Source organism: Podarcis pityusensis (genome assembly GCF_964106645.2).
Source record: "Podarcis pityusensis genome assembly, chromosome: 8".
In the NCBI taxonomy this organism is placed as follows: domain Eukaryota; kingdom Metazoa; phylum Chordata; class Lepidosauria; order Squamata; family Lacertidae; genus Podarcis; species Podarcis pityusensis.
In genome coordinates, this window is record NC_138033.1 from 32,776,990 (window position 1) to 32,803,125 (window position 26,136).

Genomic DNA, 26,136 nt, shown 5'->3' on the forward strand with positions numbered 1-26,136 from the left:
GAGCAAGTGCTTCCAATAGGATTTACAAGCTTTGGAAGCTATGGGAACAGATGATCTAGGCTTCTGGTTTTCACTGCATAGAAAAACTGACACTAGAGGACAATTGTCTAAAGGGCATTTGTCATGCATGTATAATTACACACACATAATATGTTGTGTCTGGCTATAAATACAAATACAAAGCAGCCAGAAATGGAGGAAGCTGAAACAAAGTAACTTAAACAAACTGAAGGATCTTGGTCTTTTGGGATTTCATCATGCAAGATGAGGCTCCCTTACCTGGAGCAGCTTGAGACTTTTGGCTCTCGTCACGACTACAGGCTTATCAAGAGCTAAGGATGGTGATCCTCGGAGTTGTAGTTTTTAAAGGGTTCTGAGAGTTGTCGAGGTCCCCTATTTCGCTCCCAGAATTACAATTCTCTGAGTTCTCTGGGTTTGTTAAATCACTCTGGAAACGAGCTCTTTGAGGGGAACAGGGAGCTTGGAGATGCCAGGGCTAGAACCTGGGCCTTCTACATGCCAAGCATGTGCTTTGCTATTGCCCATATGTTGAGGATTGTGCCCCACACCCTTTGTCAACTAGAGGGGCAAAATTAGGGGCTTGGGGTGACGGCTGGAACGTGTGGCATTTAGAAAACCTACTTGGGGGGGGAGGCGTTGGAGCTAACTAGAGTTGTTTGATGCTATTCCTCAACCTGAACATTTTCCGGCCCAGTATTTATTTTATAAGACTTATACACTGTCTTTTTTGTGGGGGGAGGCAAATCAAAGGCAAAAATAGCAGAGGCTCACATGAACTCTGCACACACAGAGAAACAAGGCTTTGCCTGCCCATCCTCTGAGACGGAGAGCGCCTCATGAGCCTTCCTTTTGGACCTTCACTCTTTATAAGCAGCTCGTAGGCTCAAAGCACAACGCCTGCATTACATGTAATTACATAAAATACGTTGGTTCTTAAGTCGCCTTCCCCCGCTTGGGACGCATGCGCATTGCGATAGGAGCCGACAGCTTGGGTAAGGAAAGCGAGTTGTGCGGAGCTGACGCCTGCGCCTGCGCAGCCGGAGCTGGAAGGCCGTTGGCGGCGGTTGGGTTACCTCAGCAGTCAGTCAGTGGGTCGGTTGGTCGGGCCATCGGCCGCGCATGCGCTCTCTCCTCCCCCCGCCTCACTCCCCTTTCTCTCTCGTTTCACCTCAGAGGAGGCGCAGAGCCGAGCGGGCGACGCTGCCGCCGCTGCTTTCTCCGGCCGGCCGCCTCTCCTTCGCGATGGGCTCAGAGAAGGACTCGGAGTCGCCGCGCTCTACATCGATCCACGCGGCTGCCCCGCCGGCCAAATGCCCCAAGAGCGGCTCAGGACAAGCAGGAGGCGGCAGAGGCGGCGGCGGAGGTGACGGAAACAGCGGCAGTAACAGCGGCACCAGCCGGGGCCGACGCCGCCTCCTCAGCTTCCAAAGCGTCTTCTCGGCCGCCGCCTCGGCCGCCTCGTCCTCAGCCTCCGGGGCCGGAGTCCGCCGGCGGCGGAAGGCCAAGGCCAAGCCAGAGCCGCCTCAAGCCAAGCCCGCCCCGGTGGTGGAGGCGGTGGCGGCGGCGATCGCCAGCCCCACCGCAGCATCAACCCAGGCCACTCCGCCGCCGCCCTCATCGCCGCCGCCACAGCCTCCTCCTGCTCCTTCGGCGGCGGTTACCGGGGAGGGCGATGCCGCTGCCGCTGCCGCCGCCACCACCTCGTCCTCGTCGTCGTCTTGTGGTGCGGAGTGCGAGGAGGGCGGCGAGGAGTCCTCCCCGTCGGAGCTGGAGTGCCCGCTGTGCCTGGTGCGGCAGCCGGCGGGCAACGCGCCGCGCCTCCTCTCGTGCCCGCACCGCTCGTGCCGCTCGTGCCTCCGCCAGTACCTGCGCATCGAGATCACAGAGTCGCGCGTCAACATCAGCTGCCCCGAGTGCAGCGAGCGCCTCAACCCGGCCGACATCCGCCTCCTCCTGCGCGACTCGCCCCACCTCGTCGCCAAGTATGAGGAGTTCATGCTCCGCCGCTGCCTGGCCGCCGACCCGGACTGCAGGTGGTGCCCGGCCCCGGACTGCGGGTGAGAGAGAGCAAAGGCAGGGGCAGGAGGAAGGACACGCTTAATAATAATAATAATAATAATAATAATAATAATAATAATAATATAAAATAAATAAGTAAAAACAGCAGCTGCTACTTTGGTGGCCGTTATGGGAAGTAAATTACTTTATCTGCATTAGCCTGCTGTGATCTTTACAACAACCCTGGAAAGGTTGGCCGGTTTGGATCTTGCTCCCCATGTTACAGATAGGGGTGGGTGAGGTCCAGACAGCACCACCTAGCGGGCTCTTGCCAGTGGGGGGACATTAAACCTAAGAACAGCATGATTCCAAGCTGCTTAGTCCTGCACCAATTCAGAGCGAAAGCAAGCCAGTACTTCGATTGGGGCCAGCCATGATTGGCAGGGTGTGTACCAGGTTTCAAGGTTCACAGAGGGGCATGCACTACTAGGGAGAGAACTCTTTTTAAAGGTCATGTCACTGAGCCCTAGCTGCAGTTTAAAGTTTAAAGGTGCAGGGGAGGTACCTTTGCATTGACTAAATATTGTCTTTGTAGCCAAGCCAATGTTCTGTACCAGCTGAATACATGGTGCATTAGAGTGAAATGAGCAAAAATGGTATGTCACTCTGCCATCAACAGTTTACAGTTTAAAAGTGGATAGTTTAGAGAGAAAATGGCAAAGTGATGGAAATATAAGAAAAAGGGGTGTGAAGAGCATCCTCTGGCTTTTTTCTGTTGGGGATAAGGGCTTTGGGAATTAAGCCCAGAGGCTTGTGGGAGAGGTGGTTTTTGCAGATTTTATATTCTTGTTTAGTTCACACACTGCTGCTTCATTTTGGAAACAGTGTATAATTGTGTCTATAGTTCATATCTCACCTGCCATGAACAGTCATAGCAAGCCATTTAGCTTTAGCCCCTTATCTGCAATAAAGTTAACATCATTAATTTATATTTTTTCCGACTTGTAGGAGTGTTTGAAAAACACTTGAACACTAAGAACATTGTATGCAGTAATAAGTATTGTATTTTTAACTACTGTTCACTTATTTTATTTTATTAAGTTTCTATCCTGCCCTTCCTCTGAAAGGAGCCCAGATTGCTCCATGTTCCTATAGAAATTAAGTGTAGTACGGGGAATGTTGCTTCAACAATGGTGCCTTATCTGGCTTTTTCTGTCCAGAGGGAGACAAGTAAGTGCCCTGTTCCCAAACTGCTCACACTGTCTCTTTCAATATCCTAGGGGAAATGGTGGCAAACAGCAGAATTTTTTAAGACTAAAGCATTGCTGATCAAGTTCATGCAGTGCACCAGCAGGACTATGTCCAGCAATGAAGTGTCAATTTGAATGCACTTAGCTTCTTCCAATCATTCGCAGGCCTTATTAAAGGAGTTTCTCCAATCTCATTAAGGCAGCTAGTTTTGCTGCCTAATGGTTATAATTTTGCAAAGGAATAGGTGTGAGTGAAAGTGAAAATGAAAACAAAACTTTTATTATTAGGTACTTTGGAAGTGCCAAAGATGTGCTAGAACCTGCGTTAAGTATTTAAAAATCAGCAAATCAGCATATACATTCCTCATAGGATTGTAGTCTAAACCTTTAGAGGACCCAGGGAGCTGCATCTCTTAAGTGAACACTTTCTTTACAGGGCTTGGGTAATACTGAACACGGTCACAGTGTAGGAAGGGAAATAGGATGTATGTATAAGATCAGTTATCTTGGTGCAGACTGAAAACACGTGGAAGACACAAACTTTACAAGATCAGTATATCCTTTAAAGTTTGAGGTGTTTATTAAGGACTGTCTTTCCCTCTGTAAATGGAGGGCAACACATAAGTAATGGAGGGAAGCACATGTATGTGTAAACAAAACTAACTGCATTTACAAGGATTTGTGCCTCTAGAAATTTATTAAAGGGCAGACTATGATGAAACAGTTCACTCTATGCTGTGGCTATCAAATCCTCAAGAGGAATACTTATATGAAATGGAAATGCTATCTCAAATACGTTGTGTTGGCATGTAAAGATAAGCTGGGATCTCTGGGTTATTGTGGTTTAGCATGAACGAGTAGTACCTGCTGCTTGATTGATCCCACATTTCTCCTCCCCAGTACAAGGAGCATAAACAAACCTAAGAAACCATGAGTGGTGGTGGTGGTTAGTAATAAACTGCCCTTCTTCAAAAGACCTTAACAAATCTTAAGCTGTGGTTTATAGACCTTATAGACTATGACTTGTTGGTCTCAGTAACAGAGGAGGGGTGGCCCATCAAGAGGGAAGAGAATGTGTCAGACAGCTGTGGAAAGTCCCAGTTTATGGTGATCTAGATATTTGCAAATCATTCTGTGGCTTGAATCCTTGGCGAGGACTGGCTGGCACTGCTGATGGTAGTTAATTAACTAGGTCCTGCAGTGAGGTGTGAATTGTACTTTGTGTCATTCCTGTCTACTTAGTTGCAGGTAGACTTTGCTCAGAATTGTTTTGTCAGTAAAATTTATTTTCCTGAGAAGCTTGTTTAAGTATTAATGAATATTTATTGATGTGGGGTTGATGTTACAGATGAGGAGTAGTGGGTGATCTTTGGAAGTAGGGGCAAGGGGAGTTTGATTTGAAATTTTCTGATCACAAGTGTTGTATGTATTTCAGGTTTGTGGTATTTTTTTTACTGAAAAGTTCCTGTTTCTAAAATGCCAGGGAATTGTGGGTCTTTCCCAGCCCCTCTGTATGCTGAGAAGTTCAGCAGCCTTAAGCTATCCTTTCACAATAGTGGAGGAAACTGTAAACAATGACTTTCAGTAAGAACAGAAACTTGCACATTCTGGTAAGAAAGCATTTTATGTATGGGGATGCAGGGGGTGAAATGTTGAATCATTGTGATTCAGCATCCAGTTGGGTAACTGGGAAATGGCCTAGCCTTTGGCAGTTAGTCAGAATGAGATTTGAGTAAGTCTTGTTTTACTTTCATTTCTGTTTTCTTTTAAATCAGCCTCCCAAAGTTTCTCTTAACACAGCATGGAAAGTACAAGCAATGATTCTTTAAGTTGTCCTTTAGAACATTCATCTTAAAACATGGGGTAAGGGAAGTTGTAATGTACTGGGCACTGCAGAATATTCTTGGAATTGTTGTAATTGCTTCTGATTCTGTTGATTTCTGGCATGCATATGTTGTTGCTGGGCAGTCCCAAATTATGCTGTACTGCATAATTAGAGGAATTAGAGATCAAAAGAAGGTGGGCAAGCATACCACCCACATGGTAGCTCCACTAAATACTGTTGGGCAGTTTTTCTGCTTTGCTTAATTAGCAAGAATCTGGTTATCACTTAACTGTTTCCTCTATTCAACTGATGCAAAATTTATCAGATTTGATAGGAAACATAAAACAAGCTGATGGGACACCCTGCTCTTGGATAGATGCCGCCAACTTGCTTTATTTGAGATAGTGCTACTTCTGTGGCAGGGTTCTGAAGGTTAGTGTGCTATTTAACACTGAAATGAAATATATCCTATCTGGTTGCCTTGTATTCTAAGCTAATAGTTTGTACATAGAGACCCTGAAGACTACCCAGAAACATTCTGAAAAAAGCTTCAGCACTGTATCCTTTGTAACAAATTTGAGACACTGGTGGGTTTCATGATGTTCACTGTTGGAATCTAGATTTTGTTTTGTTAAAAAATACACTGTTCTTAAATTTGCAGAAGTTCATTTAAAAATGAAATATCACCCCTGCCAAAAGTCTGGAAACAGGCAAGAGATAACGAACCAGACCTTTTCCATATTAAAGTGTTATGTTTTACATTTCTCTGTATATAATAACAATGTAAGAATGTAGCCCCCATTTGTAGTGCCTCATCACAATCCTGGATTTGCATGAAATCAGGGTGGGGTAAGGGGCAAAGTTACAGGCAGGTTGCGTAGAAGGTTGCCATGGCATGGTAGCAAAAAAAAAAGAAGGGAGGCATTATGAGGGGGAAAGTGGTTTTAAACAATGGCAGAAGTTTGAGTAGAGTAGCAGGGATGGCACTGAGTGGGGCAAAGTGGCAGTTTAAAACAGGGTTTGAGTACACTGAGAAGGGAGTTTCGAATGGCTTTGCTTTAGCTTTCTGCTGTTAGCTTCTGTGTTGTATGCATCTCTGCTTGTTCTCTTTCTTTGGTTTAAAACAAGCAAAAATCCTCAGTGGTCTTCCATTCTTGCTTTACTCAAACCTCTGCTGTTGTTTAAAATCACAACCCCCCCCCCCCAGGGTTACTCCATCACAGCTTTATTCAAACTTTTACCAGTTTAAAACAACCTCTTTTCCTTTTTCAATATTTTTCCTTATTGCTGAACTCAAACTTCTCTCTCTTCCATTCCTCAGAGAAATAAAGGATGCTGAGCCCTCAAATATCCCACAGTAGCTTCACAGAATGTATGTCACTCCTGATACCATGTGTTGTCTTCAACATGAAGTTCCAGATTCAGTGTAGTAATTTAGAAGAGTTAGTTTACTAACAATCAAACATCTATATATGTACAATATCCTTTAAAACTGAACAGCCCAACTGACAGTCATGGTTTTAAGATTCTACTCATTTTTAAAGTTACAGTAATGTATATCATCATGGTGTGTGTCCACAAAGGGGGCTGCAGAATAGAGGAGTTGAGAAAGCATGCAAATGGTGATCTGTGTGCAAGGGAGAGTTGAGAAAAGTGAGGACGAGGGTGGAATAAAAAAGGGGGTGATGGTAAAAATAGGAGTGTAAAAGGGGTTGCAAAAAAGAGGTAGTAAGAGGCATGGGAATGGGGTTGAAGACTAAAGCAGAGTCATGAAAGGGTCTGCAGAATAAGAGGGAATAGCTTCATAATTGAGTGGAAGGTGAAAAAGGTGCTTAGTTGCTCTGTGTTGAAAGAGGAAGGTACCTGAGATTACAATGGGGCTGGTTTGAATGTAAGGGTGTTGCACAAAAAGAGGACGAGGCACAGACAAGGGGGTGAAGATGAAATGAGTGCAAAGTGAGTCTATAGAATAGAGAGAACTGGCATCAGAAATGGGGTTTGAGAGGTGAAAAGTAAGCTTTGGAATTGCATGGGGTGGGAAGGGGAAGCTCTAGGGCAGGGGTCAGCAAACCTTTTCAGCTGTGGGCTGGTCCACTGTCCCTCAGACGTTGGGGGCTGGACTATATGGGGGGTGGGGAGAGAACAAATTCCTGTGCCCCACAAATAACCCAGAGATGCATTTTAAATAAAAGGACACATTCTACTCATGTAAAAACACGCTGATTCCCTGACCATCTGCAGGCTGGATTTAGAAGGCATTTGGGCCGGATCCAGCCTCTGGGCCTTAGTTTGCCTACCCATGCCCTACCGTTGCTTTTCCTTCCCCCTTTGCAATTGTTGAATCTTCATAGAATTTTTGGGAGGCAGGGAGAGATGAAGAAAGAGCACGGATCTACCCATGGGTAGGCAAACTAAGGCCCGGGGGCCAGATCCGGCCCACTCGCCTTCTAAATTCAGCCCATGGACGGTTCGGGAATCAGCGTGTTTTTACATGAGTGAAATGTGTAATTTTTATTTAAAATGCATCTCTGGGTTATTTGTGGGGCATAGGAATTCGTTACCCCCCCAGTATAGTCCGGCCCCCCCACAAGGTCTGAGGGACAGTGGACCACCCCCCTGCTGAAAAAGTTTGCTGACCCCTGCTCTAGGGGGTTAATGTGGGGGGCTGTTAGGTGGGTTGGTGAGCAGCACAAGCAGGCAGTGCAGCTGCTAGTGCTAGTAATACCGTTAGAATACAGTATCCAAAAAATTGGTTGCACAAAATCCAGCTGCAGTTTTGCATATCACTTGCTTGAACAGCAGCTATCAATTTTTCAGCTATCAGGTGGGGGATTTTATGTGTAAAAAACATTTGGAAGAGACAGTGGGATAGGGCATGTGCTCTGATGAATAGCTGTCACATTTACACAAAAGTCAATTGTACATGGTGCCAAGATAGCATATGTGCTGCCTGAAGTAGTACCTAAGAGCTGTCAGTAATCTGTGTGGGTTCAGAACGATGCATATGATTTCTTTCTCCCTGCTTCTCACATGTTTTGTAGAAAATCTTTGTCACATAGGTTTCATAGTTCAGTTTCTCTGTGAGACTGCAGTAAAAGCATGTTCTGAGAAAAATAACATGCAGAATCCTCATGGTTTCTGCATCCCACCCATGCTTCAAGCATCTTCATAAATTGGCAAGCTTAGCTATTCTGCCTAGGGAGGTAAACTGCAGACATAGCACAAGGGTGTGTTTCCATGGTAATGTTGGTCTTCTAGTGCACAGTTAGATCTGCATACAAATCTGGAACTACCTTTTCCATTGTAGTCAGCTCGTGCTGCTGTCTGACATTTGTTGCTTTGTATTTTTCCCTGAGGTTGAGGGGGAAATTTCAGGGCATTAAAATAAATTCATTGTGTTGGCAGAATTACCAGTAAATGAGTAGAGCAGAGCATGAATAGGGTGGGGCATGTATTTAGCTCTCATTCAGTCAGTGGAAGTGAAAGGTGGTAGGCAGATTGGTACTTGAGGTCAAGGTAGAAGCAGGATTCTATATCTATTTTTATTGACTTGTATTGTATTGTATTATATATTATATTATACTATATTATATTTGTATACATACAGCTTTTTATTTATAAATTTGTGCAGTTCAAAATATGCAAATAAATAAAATAAATAAATACAATTAACAGTTAAAATACTAGATAGTCATATCTTTTCAGCAGCTAGAACCCAAAAATATCTTAAAATTGGTTGTTGGAAAATGTCATGATAAACAGAATGGTCGTTAACTATCTGTGAAATTATCCTATCACCACTGCTCTCCTGATCTCCATAATTCAACATATTTTAACAAATTAAAATTATATAAACAATTGTGCTATAGAAGTACATACCATATATGAAGTATCAAGATAATAGAACTTCTAACATAGTGGTTTCTGCAGTGAACAACAACTGTTACAATATAAGATTATATAGACAGGCGCAGCATTGATTTTAGTTACAGGTGACAGAAATCTGCAGCTGTGAGGTTTTCTTCTTAAAGTTACCCCTTTAAAACAACAAATGTAAAACAAACTTTATCCATAAACAGGTGTTATATATACAAGCATTAGTAATGACTTATAGAAAGCAACTATAATCAATTTCAGTATTCAAACCTGAGGGATGCAAAGAATCAAGTAGAAAAATAAATCTAGTTTCTTTCTGCATAAGAAATGACACCAAATCTCATCAAGAAATGATCTAACAGCAGCGCTATAACAATACCCTCACACCCTGTGGCAAAGACTGAAATCAAAGTTATATCCCATCTTGTATGTCAGGCCGTGTAAAAATATGCTGAGACAGCTTCATGGATGCAGTGGAGGCTGGTCCAGTAGAGGCAGATTAGGCATGAACTTTGAATTCTCCAGAACAGTCCTGGGGTTCACTAACACCACAGTCAAGGACACCTCCTTCAGCTAGGTCAGAGAAGCTGTTTGTTTAGCAGCAGGGTGGGTAGAACATCTGATAGCAACCCCAATCTATCTGGCCCAACAACAGGTGAAGGCCATCTAAGCCTGCTCCAATAGGGAGACATTCTCTGGTGAATGCAGTGATAGCTTATGAACCACAGTGACTCTCCTCCTGCCTAGACCCACTAAAACCAAATGGTTATATGAAGACTGAGACTGCTCAGTAGGTGCTGAAAACTGATGGAGTGAGGGGAGATACCCAGAAAACAGGGTGGGTGTAGGCATGTGAATTGGAATGCAGTGTATTGGAAAAGGGCCTGGCTTGCTGGCTGGAACCTTAAATAAAAGCACTTCAGTGTTTTGTTGCAGGTCCCACTTGTAGATTCTGTTCTCAATGTAGTTTTGGCTGTGGAAATGCGGGTAGTTAAGAGGCAAAACATGAATGGATTAAAGGAGTCTTGGGAATTAATTATTGGCTTCTGTACCTTCAAGACTGAAAGGTTTGTCATTAACACTATGTCATTGAACTTGATGTTATCAGCTGTCCTCTTGCTCTCCTTGTGAAAGATGATTCTTGTAGGACAGCAGTTGTCTTCCTGATAATGATGGGGTGGAATGGCTAGAGGGGGCTTAATTCCCCAGTGGGGACTCAGTTTAGAAGAGCTGGGATAGTCAAAGCCTCTTTTCCCACCTGCTAGGAGATTATCAAACTGACAAAAAGGAAGTATAGATTCCCCAGCAGCTGCATACAAATTGTACGGCGCAGGGCCTCCCCTCAGAAGCAGCCCTGTCCTTCATGTAAGAACTATGGCTTTCTGGAATCACATCCACTAAAAAAAATGAATGTTACATTTAGAATAACTTGTGCAAGTTAAGTACATTGCAAAAAAACCCTAGACATGTTTTATTCTGGTTGCATGTTCTGCAGAATTTGATTGAGCTGGGGAAGTTGAAATTACCTGAATTTTGACAGTGCAGAATGAAGGGAAGAATGCTCTGTAGTCATGCATATTTCTGTATCTCCTGATGAAACATAATTGTTTTTGTTGAGGACTTGCATGAATTGAGGGTAATCCATTTGATAACAGGTGGTGCTAGTTAATATATTTAAATCTGCCTCTCTGTTGGTACTGGGCATTTTTGTATACTAGAAATATAGAGCAGTCCTACAGACATACATGGACTTTCTTTTCTGTCTTTGGAATCTGCATATTGGCATGTAGGTATATGATGGTCACCTTTTCTAACTGTGCTACACTTGGGTAAAATGGTTTCTCCAGCTTCCACAGGTTGTGAATCATGTGGACTATTCCAGATTTCTCATGCTGCAAGATCTGAGAAATAGTCATGCAACCTGAATTATTTGGGAATTAAAAGCCAGAAGAGTAACAAGGGTGATATTTCTGACCCTTACAAAATATGCAGACTACAGTGTTAGACAACCTCCTTGTGTCATTTTTTTGTGCATGGTGGGTAGCTTCTGGGACAAGGAATTGTTTTTTACCTCTCCTCTGACTTCTTTTTTGTGCTCAGGTAGAAATTGTTTGCCAATTGGTGCTTCTGTTTCCAAAGTACTAACTATAAGCCCATTAAGGGAGATGGGGAGAAAACTAACTTTATTATGACAGGCTTCTCATGGTTAGAGCTCTTAGAATGTTACACAAGCAAGTCAGTAAATGTCTTGTTCTCACCAAGGGAGAGAACAATATGTTAGATTGTAGATGTTAACTACTGTACATCGAATAAAGTACCTTAATTTTTGCTGAGATATAGGTAGTAAATCTGAGAAAGCTAGGTTAATTGTGGCTGAGTAGATTTCTACAGAGACAGTTGTCTGTGTGGCTTTACTTCACATAGTACAGTTTTGTCAATACAAGTCCCAAACAAAACACTGTCCTGCCATTTACTTTTTTGCTTAGTTATGCTGTTATTGCCTATGGATGTGCAAGCTGCCCCAAACTGACGTGTGAGAGAGAAGGCTGCCAAACTGAATTTTGCTATCACTGCAAGCAGATATGGCATCCAAACCAAACTTGCGACATGGCCCGCCAACAAAGAGCACAAACTCTGCGGGTACGGACAAAGCACACCTCAGGCCTCAGTTATGGACAAGAATCTGGACCAGGTATGTACCAGTGAGCTACTTGCCAGTTATTGCAGTTGTGTGTGAAGATCTCGGAAAGAGATTGACTTGATTAAATGTGACTTTTACCTATGTATGGTAGCTAAATTTCAGCAATGTAAAAGGCAAAGGTTTATACACATACACATACACTCCTCTATCTAGGCAAGCAGGAAGCATCATCACAGTTCAAGAACACATTCTGGACAGGCAAAACTACTTGAGGAGAATAAGGGATGTGGCCTGAGAAGAATCTCAAGGTTGGATAGAGAGGCCTTGAGGGATGCTTTTAGCACCGAGGTCTAAGATTCCACACCTCTGTTTTAAAGTACCCACTTGCTTCAAGTGAGTTATAAAATTTTTACCTCAGACATAACATAACTATTGAACATAACTAGTTCAAATCAAATGTCATTCTTCAAATTGCATGCTGGCAACAGCAGTGTGTTTTGGTGGAGTTGGGAACATAGAAAGCTGCTTTCTGCTAGGTCAAACTGTTTCTCCATCTAGCCCAATGTTGTTTAATCTGACTGGCAGTGGCTCTCCAAGGTCTCAGGCAGAGGTCTTTCCCCATCACTTGATATAACTAGAGATGCCGGGGACTGAATTTGGGACCTCCTGAATTTAAAGGACTTGCAGTAATAATGAGCTATGATGCTATGCAGCCTTGTTAAAAATATCAGGGATGAATTACTTGTCAGGCCCAGAATACTCTTACCCTTTTAGACTAAGAATGAGTTTCTCAGGCAATAACCTTACCAAGTTCCTTACCAACCTTTCAGACATTCATTCTCAGTCCGCCCCCCTGCCTATATGACAGGATTGTAGTAAGGATAAAATGGGGGTGGGAGGGAGGAGCATATTCTCCCTTGAACTCCATGAAGGAAAGGTGAGATTTAAATTTGGTAAATAAGTAAGTCAGCCCATGGTCCTAAGCACAGTCAATTGAATTAGAAACAATGAGGTATTTGAATCTTGACCTGCCACGTGATTTAAACACTTTTTTCATTCAAAGGAGGATGGGCTGGAAGAGTAAGACTGGTGGTTCTTTTACCTTCTTTCTTACAATGGAAGATCTCAAAGATTTTCAATTCCTTCTTGGGATTTATTTTAGGTGCACAAAATTTGACTGGGTTCTCCTTTTCAATTCCATAGCAGATGACATCAAGCCATGCCCACGTTGCAGTGCCTACATCATCAAGATGAATGATGGCAGCTGTAATCACATGACTTGTGCTGTATGTGGCTGTGAATTCTGCTGGCTTTGTATGAAGGAAATCTCTGATTTGCATTACCTCAGGTAAGTTGGATGGTAAAATGCCCTCAAACTGCTCTACCTTGCTAGAGCTATGGTGCTGTGGTCCAAAACCTTTACTACTCAAAAGATACTGTGCTGTGGGAGTATCAAAACAGATAAAATATTTATTTGTGTTCTCATACATAGAAATGTAGAACGATGGACTTAAAATTGATGGGAGATGGCCTTAGCACCCTTCCCAATTTCATGGGCAGCAGCACTTGCTTCTCTAAGAGCGTTCTGTCATTTTTGCTCCTTGGCATTATGTTAAAACACACCTGAATGCTCCCGGCCAGCAAACTGCTAAAAGATTTGTCTTTAATAGAGGTGGGCATACTTGCTGATGATCAATTAAGCAAGGGCATTTGATTAGCAGCCCCTGTCTGCTATTTAGCCTCTTAATTCCTATGGAAGCAGTAAGGGTGCACTTAGTTTTTCCACACATGATTTCTCCATCTTGGCTTTATTTCTGTTAAACAAATCATGACATGGTGTAATATGTAATGTATTGTTGTTTATCTGAGGTTGTATTTACCTAATTTTAAGACCTGTTAAGGAACAAATGATTACTATTATGTCCTGATATGTAAAACCACAGAATTCAAAGGAGGTGCACTTTATTTTACCCATGACTATACTTGGATCAGCTGCAGGGGTGGGGGGCTGTGTACTGTGTACATACATGTGTGTGCGTATTATGTGTCTGTGAGAAAGTGTGCCCTCCCTCCCCCCCCATTGCTGGCATGTGGCCCTTGGAGGGTTGGCAGCGAGGGAATGCATACCTCAGAGCAGCATTTGAAACTCCCATTGTTCTAGGTGCGTTTTTCGACAGGGAATTTCTTTTTTCTTTTTTTTTTTGTGACAGGGAATTTCATTAGCGAGAGCAGTTTCTGAGCCTAAAATTTCAGATTAAAACTGCACAGTGGAAGGAAAGGAGGACTTTTTTCTGCCTGCCCATTTCCAGCCACTCTCTAAAGACTGGAAAAGAAACCCTCTTAAGAATATTAGGGGGGTGGGCAGGGGAAGAATGGCTTTGTTTTTTGCAGTCTTCAGATGAGGACTAGACCATGTGAAAAATGAACATGAGACTTTAGCTGCAGTTCATTCGTTTTCATTTTTGTATTCTTGTTATTAAAAAAGCGCACCTAGATATTCTGTTGTTGTGTGCATAACCTAGATTTAAGGTGCCATTTAGCTCCTAGCTTTCATATCTCAGTTTCTAATTCTGCCGCAGAGTCGAAACAGTTCCCCATCTGTGCTGTAGACACACCTTTAGCTACTTGGACAGGAAGAGGAGGGGAGAGGTTTGGTAAAACCTTTGTGGGCAGGTGTCTGCCTTCCCCCCATTTTTGAATCTTGTTCCTCTGAAGACCAAATATAAAATCTCTTGCAGCCCTTCTGGTTGCACATTCTGGGGCAAGAAGCCATGGAGTCGTAAAAAGAAGATTCTCTGGCAGCTTGGAACATTGATTGGTGCCCCAGTGGGTATTTCCCTCATTGCTGGCATTGCCATTCCAGCCATGGTCATTGGAATTCCGGTTTATGTTGGGAGAAAGGTAAGAATAATAACTGTATACGTTGAATTAAATCCAACTACAAGGCTGATGGTTTTTTTTGCAGGGGGGAGGGGAGGTGCAGAAGTGGTGGTGGTTCCCCTGATAGTTAAGAGGGACCATACAATACCTTTGAATATCAATCATTGGTAATGGTTGCAGATAGGTAGCCGTGTTGGTCTGCCATAATCAAAATAAAAAAATCCTTCCAGTAGCACCTTTAAGACCAACTAAGACCACTGATTGGTAATGACAGTGGAGGAGGGCTTTTGTACACATAGCTGTTTGTGGACTTCCCATTGGCATCTGGTTGGCTACTGAGAAACAAGATGCTGGACTAGAAGGGCCTATAGTTAGATCCAGGAGGCTACTCTTAGGTTGGAGGTGGAGAGATCTCAGTGATAATTGAAGTTTGCATTGTGGGACCTGGGGTGGGTAATATTTCCTTAGAACACGTGTGTGGCCAGCCCAAATGCATATTGCCTGCGGCTTTGCATACCTAGTAAGTTTCATTGAAGTTGCTGATTTTGTGGCATTGATTCTTGTTGATGGTCCCTGCTCTGATTTCTGCCAGCCTGTCCAGTTATGGACAGAGTGAGACTTCCACCTCTAGAGAGCCCTTTAGCCTCTCTTCTTTTTTCTGGAGAATCCATCTCTGCTATAAACTATTAAGAGCTGCAATAGGTAACATCTTCCTAGAATGCCATTCTTCTTTGTGTTGCATTGCCTGTTTTATCCTTGATTCTTCTTATATCAGATTCATAGCAGGTATGAGGGGAAAAAAACCTCTAAGCACAAGAGGAACCTGGCCATCACTGGTGGAGTAACCTTATCTGTGATTGCATCGCCTGTCATTGCTGCTGTCAGTGTAGGTAAGTAGATGAGTTCTGTGTTAGAAAGCACAGGATGATATGCTTTGGCTACTGCTTCAGTCTGACAGTGGCGTTAAGAATTTCCAAACCCCAACACTGCTTAGACGGGTTATAACTTAATTACATGGAACACATATATTTAAGTTCAGGATGCAATGCAGTGCCTTTGCAGAGCATCTGCAGAACTTGGGATGGGTGGTGGTGGTCAATGTTCATGCTTTGCGGAGTGGTGGGGAATTCCTTTCTGCTCAGTAATCTTCTGGCATTGCGGAAGTGGTACAGTGGTACCTAGGGTTAAGAACTTAATTCGTTCTGGAGGTCTGTTCTTAACCTGAAACTGTTCTTAACCTGAAGCACCACTTTTGCTAATGGGGCCTTCTACCGCTGCACCGTTGCTGCACAATTTCTGTTCTCATCCTGAAGCAAAGTTCTTAACCCGAGGTAATATTTCTGGGTTAGCGGTGTCTGTAACCTGAAGCATATGTAACCTGAAGCGTATGTAACCCGAGGTACCACTGTACAGCCAAGGCCTTCCTTTGAGAGAGCTCAGGAAAACAAAACTATCTTTCTCCTCCCTGTCCCTATATAGTTATGGAGTTTTCTATCACTTATATTAATGTTGCCATGCACCACCTCTGTTTTCTATAGCAGGGGCAGTCAACATGGTGCCCTCCAGCTTTTGTAGTACCACAGCATCTTTTACAATAAGCCACACTGAATGAGGCTGAACATTGTCACTCCCTTCTTTGCTTGAAATAATAACTCAATAAAAAGTTGTGTGTCTTTCCTTGAAAATGAGCCTTGGTCAATACCTTCCCTAACATTACTTAAATAGGCAACTGTGTCCAAGCAACAGAGCCTGCTTTCAAAAAGAAGTAGCTCTGCTTCCTTTATCCATGCCCAGTAGATTTATATGGTTTCTTTTGCTGATACCCTTGATATGGTTTCCATTCATAGATCTAGAGGATGTTTGCTTTTACATTAATATCAACTGCAACTCTATAGATCTCTTGTTGTGATTCGCAATACCTGCTACTGGTATTACCATATTTTTCGCTCTATTGGACGCACCGGACCACAGGACGCACCTAGTTTTTAGAGGGGGAAATCAAGGGAAAAAATATTATTCCCCCCCAGCCCCAAAGAGCTTCTCCCAGAACTTCTCGGGGCTGCGGGGGAAGCCTGGGTTCCCCCCCCCAGCCCCAAAGAGCAAAGAAGCCAAGACAGCGAGCGGGATCCATAGCCGTGCAACCTCTCCAGCGCAGCTAAAGAAGAAGACAAGGCAGCGAGAGCGATCCATCCCGCTCACTGCCTTGGCTTCCTCTTTAGCCTTGAGCAGCATCTTTAGCCTTGCGCAACGGGATGGATCGTGCCCGCTGTTCACCGGGGCTGGACTAGATGACTCCTGGGGTTCCCTTCCAACCCTGCAATTCCATGACCTTGGAAGGTGTTGGGGGTCTCCACCACTGGAGGCTTTTAAGCAGCAGTTGGGGGACCATCTGCCTGGTGTTCTTTAGCTGTAATTCCTACATTGTGAGGGGGCTGGGCTAGATGACCCTCGGGTGGCCCTCCCAACTCTATACAGTCGTACACGTCTGCGGCAGGAGATCCACAGCCACTTCACACAATGCCCACTCCCAATTTTCATTGGAGAGACATGTGGCTTCAGTGTCTAGATAGGTACCCCCCTACCTGCCACTCTCCCCCCACCCCACTTAAGCCGAGGGAATTCCTGCCTAGAGAAGCTCCCAGGTGAGGCAAGGGTTAAGATCTACCTCTGGTAAATGGCTTTCCCTTTTCTCTTCTTCTTCTGTGCTATTTCCTTCTTTTGTGTTTTGTTTAATCTGTTTTTATTGTATACTAAAATAAAAGCTGCAAAGTTTCCTTTTTTATAATATCCCCCCCTCCAAACTAAAACGTTAATCTAGATAAAAACACTGATCCAGAGGAAAAGAAGGGGGTGGAGAAAGGACGAAAAAAGAAAAAGAGGTAGAGATTGAGAGATTTTTAAAAAGTTGGCTTCTTTAGCCTTGCGCAGCCTCCCGCGGCTGGAGAGGCGCGCAAGGCTAAGGAGGAAGCCCGGGCAGCGAGGGGATGGATCGCGCTCGCTGCCCTGGCTTCCTCTTTAGCCCTGTTCAGCCTCCCACGGCTGGAGAGGCGCGCAAGGCTAAGGAGGAAGCCCGGGCAGTGAGGGGATGGATTGCGCTCGCTGCCCGGGCTTCCTCTTTAGCCCTGCTCAGCCTCCCACGGCTGGAGAGGCGCGCAAGGCTAAGGAGGAAGCCCGGGCAGCGAGGGGATGGATTGCGCTCGCTGCCCGGGCTTCCTCTTTAGCCCTGCTCAGCCTCCCGCGGCTGGAGAGGCGCGCAAGGCTAAAGAGGAAGCCCGGGCAGCGAGCGGGATGGATCGCGCTCGCTGCCCGGGCTTCCTCTTTAGCCTTGCGCAGCCTCCCCGCGGCTGGAGAGATTGCGCAAGGCTTTTCTAGAGGAGGGAGAAGGGACTGACTGACCATGTCAGTCCCTTCTCCCTCCTGGGGAAAAGCCCGCAAGAGCCGCACAAAGCTTGTGTGTTGCTCTTGGGGGCTTTTCCTGCCTGCCTCCCCCCCTGCATTCGCTCCATAGGACGCACAGACTTTTCCCCTTAGTTTTTAAGACGGAAAAACTGCGTCCTATGGTGCGAAAAATACGGTATGTGCTATCTCTACAGCGCTAAGAGTCTTTTCACTGTGCCCAGAACAACAAGTACAGATGCTTCCATTTCTAATCTGACATAGGGTGAGAAGAATATCAGAACTCTTCACCATTTTTTACAGTCCCTTGATCTCACAGTTTAGTAGATACATCCCAACCAAATAACCTCCAAGGAACTAAACTTGATATTTTTGAATGAACAGAACCCTTCCACTTGGAGGTCTTCTTATGCAAAATGGATAGACTTTTGTATATTTACTACTTCTTAAAGTTTAGACCCTGTGTCATATTTAATGTTTGATATTTTCCCTCTGGACCCATGTTCCTCCACCTCAGTCCTGCCATAGATCAGCATTTTCTCACTCTTTAACAATTATGTTTTTAAAAGAATTTTATTTATCCCTGTTCTTTTGCTAAGCTTTGCCTTTCACAAGGACAAGGTGATTTGTCAACCAGACCTCACCTTTAATCGAAATCTATTTCCTGTTTTCTTTTTCTTTTTTTAAAATGATATTTATTAAAGTTTCAAAGAAAAGATTACATAGATAAAAAGAAAAGAAAAAGAAAAAGAAATAAAAAAGAAAAAATACAAAATACAGAAAAAAGATAAAAAACACTTAAAAAACACATCGATCTTTCCATACCTTACATTTCATTTCCTTACTTCCCTGACTTCCTCACACCTCCCTTTTTTGTATTCCAGTTCTATTAGTTAATTCAGCAATTCCTTTCCCTCTTTGTTTTTGTCTTAATCCTTTAACTTAATATATTATAACTTTGGATTCTCACCTGTTAACAATCCATTTTTACATACACCTTTATAACATTGCTGCTAAAACCACTTAACTTCATTCTGACATCATTCTAACATTCATTAATTTTGCAGTATTTCTGTAAATAGTCTTTAAATTTCTTCCAATCTTCTTCCACCGACTCTTCTCCCTGGTCTCGGATTCTGCCAGTCATTTCCGCCAGTTCCATATAGTCCATCACCTTCATCTGCCATTCTTCCAGAGTGGGTAAATCTTGTGTCTTCCAATACTTTGCAATAAGTATTCTTCCTGCTGTTGTGGCATACATAAAGAAAGTTCTGTCCTTCTTTGGCACCAATTGGCCGACCATGCCCAGGAGGAAGGCCTCTGGTTTCTTCAAGAAGGTATATTTATATACCTTTTTCATTTCATTATAGATCATCTCCCAGAAAGCCTTAATCTTTGGGCAAGTCCACCAAAGGTGAAAGAATGTACCTTCAGTCTCTTTACATTTCCAACATTTATAAGATAAGATAAGATAAGATAAGATAAGATAAATTTATTGTCATTGTCCGTATATACACAGTATACACAACAACGAAAATCAAACACCCACCCAAAGACCGGGTTCACATACACATTTGCACGTATCTCCAACACTCTCATCCTATTCAGACATAATCTATAAAAACATATCATACTCCAGAATGTAACATAACCTATTAAAGGCATAACATAACCTAAAAACCTGTCTCATTCCTTCCTACTCCCTGCTTGCTATTTCTTGCAACTGGCCCTGAGATCATTATTTAGTGCAATCAGAGCTCTTGGATAGAAACTATTCAGAAGGCGTGTGGTTCGTGTTTTCATTGTCCTATATCTTCTGCCCGAAGGCAACAGTTCAAAGAAGTTGTGAGCAGGATGGGTGGGATCTCTCAGGATATTGTGTGACTTCTTCAAAGTGCGAGACGTGAAGATCTCATCCAGGGTTGGTAGTTGGAGCCCAATAACATTCTGGGCAATTTTAATTATTCTCTGTAAAGCTTTTTTATCCGTTTCAGAGCTGCTCCCATACCACGATAATATACTATAGGTTAAGACACTCTCGATGGTACTGTGATAATAGGACAGAAGTAGGTGCTGAGATAGATTCAGTCCCCTGAGCATTCTCAGGAAATACAACCTCCCCTGCACCTTCCTCACAACCATATTAATATTTGCAGTCCATGAGAGGTCCTCAGAGATGTAAATGCCCAGATATTTAAAACTACCAACCCTCTCCACCTCCTCGCCATTTATGTGCAATGGTAAAAATACACTTTTCTTTCTCCTAAAGTCAATTATGAGTTCTTTGGTTTTTTTGGTGTTAAGCATAAGATTGTTTTCTTTACACCATTGAATTAACCCCTGTACTTCTTTCCTATAAGCAGTCTCATCGTTCTCACTAATGAGCCCCACCACTGTTGTATCATCCGCAAATTTGATGATTGTGTTGGACTTATACAGTGGGGTGCAATCAAATGTGTAGAGGGAATAGAGAAAGGGACTTAGCACACATCCCTGAGGGGCTCCTGTGCTTAATACTAGAGTAGAAGAATAGTAAGGGCCCATTCTCACTGTCTGCGGCCTATCAGTCAGGAAATTCCTTACCCACAGACAGATCTTCTGATGTATACCCAAATTGGTCATTTTAAGAAATAACCTGTCTGGCAGAATTGTATTGAAGGCAGAACTGTAGTCCACAAACAACAGCCTTGCGTAGGTTCCCTGTCGTTCTAGATGACTCAGTACAGTATGGACAGCGATGGAAATAGCATCATCAGTAGATCTATTTCTTCTGTATGCAAACTGGAACGGGTCTAGAGTGGATGGAAGACCAGCCTTAATATGATCTAGCACCAATCTCTCAAAACATTTCATAACGACAGATGTTAGGGCTATTGGTCTATAGTCATTGAGAGATACCACCACTGACTGCTTGGGGACTGGCACTATAATCGATTATTATCAGGCAAATAGATTTTTGCAAGCTTGACTGGTGTCATGTACCACCTGTATATCATTTTCATAATATTCTCTCTTAAGGCATTACATGCCGTAAACTTCATACCTGTGGTCCATAACTGTTCCCAGTCAGCCAACATTATGTTATGTCCAACATCTTGTGCCCACTTAATCATAGCAGATTTCACCGTTTCATCCTGAGTATTCCATTTCAACAGCAAGTTATACATCTTTGACAAAATCTTAGTTTTGGGTTCTAACAGTTCTGTTTCTAATTTTGATTTTTCCACCTGGAAGCCAATTTTATTGTCCAAATTGTATGCCTCCATTATCTGATAATAATGAAGCCAATCTCGCACTTTTTTTTTTAGTTTCTCAAAACTCTGCAGTTTCAATCTATCTCCCTCTTGTTCCAGAATTTCCCAATATTTCGGCCATTTGGCCTCCATATTGAGCTTTTTCTGAGCTTTCGCTTCCATCGGTGACAGCCACCTTGGGGTTTTGTTTTCCATTAGGTCCTTATATCTTACCCAGACATTAAACAATGCTTTCCTGACAATATGATTTTTGAATGCTTTATGTGCTTTGACCTTATCATACCACAAATATGCATGCCATCCAAATACATTATTAAAACCTTCTAAATCCAAAATGTCTGTGTTTTCAAGAAGCAGCCATTCTTTCAGCCAGCAAAAAGCTGCTGATTCATAATAAAGTTTAAGGTCTGGCAGGGCAAATCCACCTCTTTCCTTTACATCCGTTAGTATTTTAAATTTTATTCTAGGCTTCTTGCCCTGCCAGACAAATCTAGAAATATCTCTCTGCCACTTCTTGAAGCAATCCATTTTGTCCAAAATTTGCAATGTTTGAAACAAAAACAACATTCTAGGCAATACATTCATTTTTATCGCAGCAGTACGGCCTCCTGTTTTCAACTTAGTCGAGATATAAAGTCATTTATCTCCCAGCCTCCCCCACCCACAATGACAGGAAGTTTGCTTTGCACACACTGGGTGTCAGTTTCATAATTGTCTTCTATCTTCATAGAATCAAGGATTTTTGCTAGAATAAAATGTTTGTTGTGACTTAGTGCAAAGGCAAACTGGTTTCAAAGCTCTCTTGTTTGGTTGTTTCAACTTTCATGCTTTGCTAGTTGGTCAAACAGCCTATAATCACAAATCTCAATTGAGAAATGGCTACTTTCTCATCATATCCTGGGTGTCTCTGTTATACTACAAAGCTCCCACTATGCTCACTTAATCCTTGATGTGAAAGTTTGTGCTGGTACTGCAGTTGAAAGAGACATTCTCCTGAGGTTTTCAATCACTCAGTTATGAAATAGCACACAAACTGCAAGAAAGAAAGGCAAGCTACTTACATGTTACTGCTGTTCTTCTAGTAGCCATCTGTGTAATCTATGCAAACTACTCTTCTCTCCGGATGATAGTGTTCTTAGTCTCTGACTAAGCACTTTCATGGTGGTAAGAAGATAACTGAGCGAGATGTCACTCATCCTGTCCTTGAAGAATGTGCAGAGAGGACATGTACCTGTATTTGTAGGATTCTGGTTTCCTACTAACTTTTATTCTTTTTTTCCAGGTATTGGAGTCCCTATTATGTTGGCATATGTCTATGGAGTCGTGCCAATTTCTTTGTGCCGTGGTGGTGGTTGTGGAGTTAGCACAGCCAATGGAAAAGGAGTCAAAATTGAGTTTGATGAAGATGATGGGCCAATTACAGGTAAAGAAGTAACTGTGTTTTTAATCTTATTGGGGAAAAACAACTAGGACTGTGCTTAACAGCTGTATCCAGGGGCAAGTGGAAGGGTTAGATAATTGATGGGGTGAACTTGTAAGGTCAGTTTGATTTTCTTTCTCTTTCTTGCTAACATTACAAACACATTACTTTGTACATATTCTTCACTTGCTGCTCCAAACTGATAGGTACGAAAATATTTAAAACTACTAGATTCATTCAGCTTCATTGTTTTGCTTCCAGGTATGCTAGTTTACATAGAACTTAATTGGCTAATGTAGGAATGCTGCTGTCAAGTCACCTTTTGTGTTATGTTCCTTCTTATATTTTTCATGGTCTCTAGTGGCGGATGCTTGGAGGGCTCTGAAGAATCCCAGCATTGGGGAAAGCAGCATTGAAGGCCTTACCAGTGTGCTGAGCACCAGTGGGAGCCCTACTGATGGGCTCAGTGTCATGCAGGGCAACTACAGTGAGACAGCCAGCTTTGCTGCGCTCTCGGGGGGCACCCTGAGTGGTGGAGTCCTCTTGGGAGGGAAAGGAAAGTACAGCAGGTAATTAAAAGTTCATTTAGGCTATAGCACCTGTGTGTGATATCATGGGTTTGAGACTCAGTCATAAGTAAACCTAGTTTGCTTGTATTGCACAACCCCAAGCTAGGTGTTCCCATGCAAGAATGTCCCCTGTTCTTACTTCATGGTTCTTTTAGATTAGAAATAAAAATGAATTGGGTTAAGTCTTTTCTGTCCTTTCGTCCTGCATTGTCTTGCATGCTTTAACATCCCATAGGCACAATGACAAGAAAGCTTGCCTCCTGAATCATAAGGTTATAAGGTCTGTTCCTCTGATTCAGTGTCTGAAATAGGCAGCTGTGTAATCAAATCTCTATCCAGCACCAAATATACAGCCGAGAATTTGACTGTAGAATGTATGGGAATGTGCTACACAGGAACTGTTAGTCATGACCACAGACATGACCTAATCCTGTTCTAGAGAAAAACAGGCAAAGCAAAATTCAGCAAAATAAGTTGTTGCTTAAAACTGAATCACTTTATGCTTAATTCTTGTGAATTAAATAACTCCTTTGTGTAGTCAAACATCAAGTGAGGTGGGAGAGCTACATTAGTATAAAGAACCTAATAAATTCCTGTCCCTTGCCCAGGCTGGAAGTGCAGGCTGATGTCCAGAAAGAGATTTTCCCGAAGGACTCGGTCAGCCTTGGAGCCATCAGTGACAATGCCAGCACGCGAGCTATGGCAGGCTCCATCATTAGTTCTTACAACCCCCAAGACAGGTATGTTAATGCAGTTAGTTTGTGTTTGTAATGGGGTCAGTGGTCTCTGAAGAAAGCCCATCATTTTTGTTCTGATCTTGTCACCAGACGTTGGCAGGAGGTCACCATAACTTGTTTTCTATGGAAAACTTCATTTAGTGAGAAGAGCCTTTTCTTGAATGGCAGATTTGGATGGAAAGTTGGATGAATGTGGCTTGGTGTGGACTTTGTTGACTATCATTCTCTGCAGATCATTCAGAAGTATTTAGCTACAGGGGCTGATTAATGTGTAGTGAAAAATTAACTGGAAGCTTAAGACATAAGAATACAAATACTGGACACTTCATTATTCTGCGACTAACTTAAAGAGTAAATTTTCAGATACAGTGGACCCTCAGGATATGTACTTAATTCGTTCCAGGGGTCCGTACGTACCCCGCAAAGTCTGCAACATGAGGCGCCACTTCTGCACACACACACGGCGCGATAGAGCGCTTCTGTGCATGCGCACACGGCGAAAGCTGGAAGTTTACATTTCCAGGTTTGCCATGTTCGCAACCCAAACGTTGCGTTACCCGAAGGTAATGTAACCTGAGGGTCCACTGTACCTCTCTTGCCACTTTGTTTCAGCTAACATATTTCTATGTGCTCTCAGTGTACTTCAACTGTTGCCTGCTCTTATAGGCTTGCAGCACCTAGTTGGAAGCAACAACTTTTGCATAAAGTTATGTGGAATGTTTTCAGGATTCTTTAGTTCTGTGTGTGACCTAGAATCAGGGAAGGCTGCTGAAACTCAGGATGACAGTTCAAATCACTTGCAGGAGTTAGCCATCTCATTATTTTGAATTGGTTGTACCGCTGTTGCAGGCTGCAAGAGTGAGGTTCAGAACAGGACTAGATGAGCCTTTGGCTTGATCCAGCAGGGTTGCACTTTGTCAGTGTTTAAAAAACATCTGTCTGTCTATGTGTCTTAAGTGTGTGTTTTTGTGCACACATATGGACCCACATTGGAGCAGTGACTTAATGTTGTTGATGTTAACATTTTGGGTTTTTTCTAGCCAAAGGCTCAGGTAGTGCACACACATCAGGGATACATAGCAATATGTTGTGGGGCCTTGTTCATGTATTATACTGTTTATTTTGTAGTAGGTTTTAAAAAACTATATTAGAAATGTTAGCTTGCCAGAATTTCAGAATTGCAATAAATAGTTCTGAAATAAAAGTTGTCTCCTAGAACTCACATGGGCTCCTCCTTCCACAGAGAGTGTAATAATATGGAGATCCAGGTGGACATAGAGACCAAGCCGAGCCATTACCAGCTTGTTAGTGGGAGCAGCACAGAGGATTCTCTCCATGTTCACACTCAGATGGCAGAGAATGAGGAGGAGGAAGCAGAAGAAGAGCAGGAGCAGATGTGCAACCACCAAAGCTGTGAGCAAAAAGACTGCATTGCTAGCAAAACCTGGGACATCACTCTAGCACAGCCTGAAAGCATCCGAAGTGACTTGGAGAGCTCAGACAGTCAGTCGGACGATGTGCCTGACATTACCTCTGATGAATGTGATTCCCCCTATCCCCAGACTGCTGCCTGCCTGCATCCCCCAAACGCCAGAGGTGCTGAGAGCCCAAGTGCCCATATTGGCCAGTGTGCCCAAGCAGAAGGGCACAGGCCAGAGGAGAGAGTCTCTACGCTGGAGTGCATTGAGGCCCGAGTATGAGGCCGCTCTCTCCTGAGAAGAAGCACACTGATTGTTACTGCCTCTACTATGGTGAGGGCCACCCAGGAGTGGGGGTGATTATGTCATTGTTGGCTTTTGTTTCTGATTCCCCAGACTGCTGCCCTAACCTGACTCTGGGGAAATGGCATTTCTTACACGATAATAAACCCTTGATCTCTCTCTTTTTTTTAATTTATTGGTTCAAGCGCTTGGTGATGCTCTGTGAGTTGTGTAAGAGTGTACATAAAAGTGTGCGTGTACATCGTATGTCTGCCAAACATACGCCTAAAGAACGCCTTTAATAAAGATTCCTGTTGCCATTCATAGTGGATCCTGTCCTCCCTTTTCATAGGACTAGTAAGTTCTTCTGAATTTTCCTTGTTGCGCTCCTGCCTTGGTAAAGCTTGTTCCTTGCCCTAAAATATAAGTGATGTACCTCTAACTCAGTCTGATTAGTGCTGTTGTGTAGAAGCCTGGGTGTGGCACACATACTTCCAACAAGAGTAAGGTGAAAGTTTGAATTTGCTGCCCTCTAGAGGCTGCTTGAGTCTCTGCAGTTGCAAGTTTGC

The 26,136-nt window shown here is 43.3% G+C and overlaps 1 protein-coding gene across 2 annotated transcripts; it reads left to right on the forward strand.

Moving 5' to 3' along the window:
- Positions 1-1,001: 1,001 nt before the first annotated feature.
- RNF19B (ring finger protein 19B) lies at positions 1,002-25,891 on the forward strand. 2 transcript variants are annotated; one of them, XM_081018116.1, is made up of 9 exons: positions 1,002-2,078; positions 11,457-11,662; positions 12,815-12,959; positions 14,350-14,512; positions 15,267-15,381; positions 22,424-22,564; positions 22,923-23,130; positions 23,739-23,870; positions 25,111-25,891. In XM_081018116.1, exons 1-9 carry the CDS (start codon positions 1,141-1,143, stop codon positions 25,565-25,567), a joined length of 2,505 nt encoding a protein of 834 aa, XP_080874242.1. In that variant the 5' UTR covers positions 1,002-1,140; the 3' UTR covers positions 25,568-25,891. The 2 variants fall into 2 exon arrangements, with proteins under 2 accessions (XP_080874242.1, XP_080874243.1); XM_081018117.1 differs by having other exon boundaries at positions 12,818-12,959.
- The last annotated feature ends 245 nt before the right edge of the window (positions 25,892-26,136 follow it).

What these genes read in the sequence shown, in the direction of transcription:
- RNF19B (XM_081018116.1), top strand. Translation starts at nt 1,141, where the DNA reads ATGCGCTCTCTCCTCCCCCCGCCTCACTCCCCTTTCTCTCTCGTTTCA. An exon ending in CGGTTTATGTTGGGAGAAAG is followed by an intron (nt 14,513 to 15,266) that starts GTAAGAATAATA and finishes TTCTTATATCAG; the next exon opens with ATTCATAGCAGGTATGAGGG. An exon ending in GGGAAAGGAAAGTACAGCAG is followed by an intron (nt 23,131 to 23,738) that starts GTAATTAAAAGT and finishes TCCCTTGCCCAG; the next exon opens with GCTGGAAGTGCAGGCTGATG.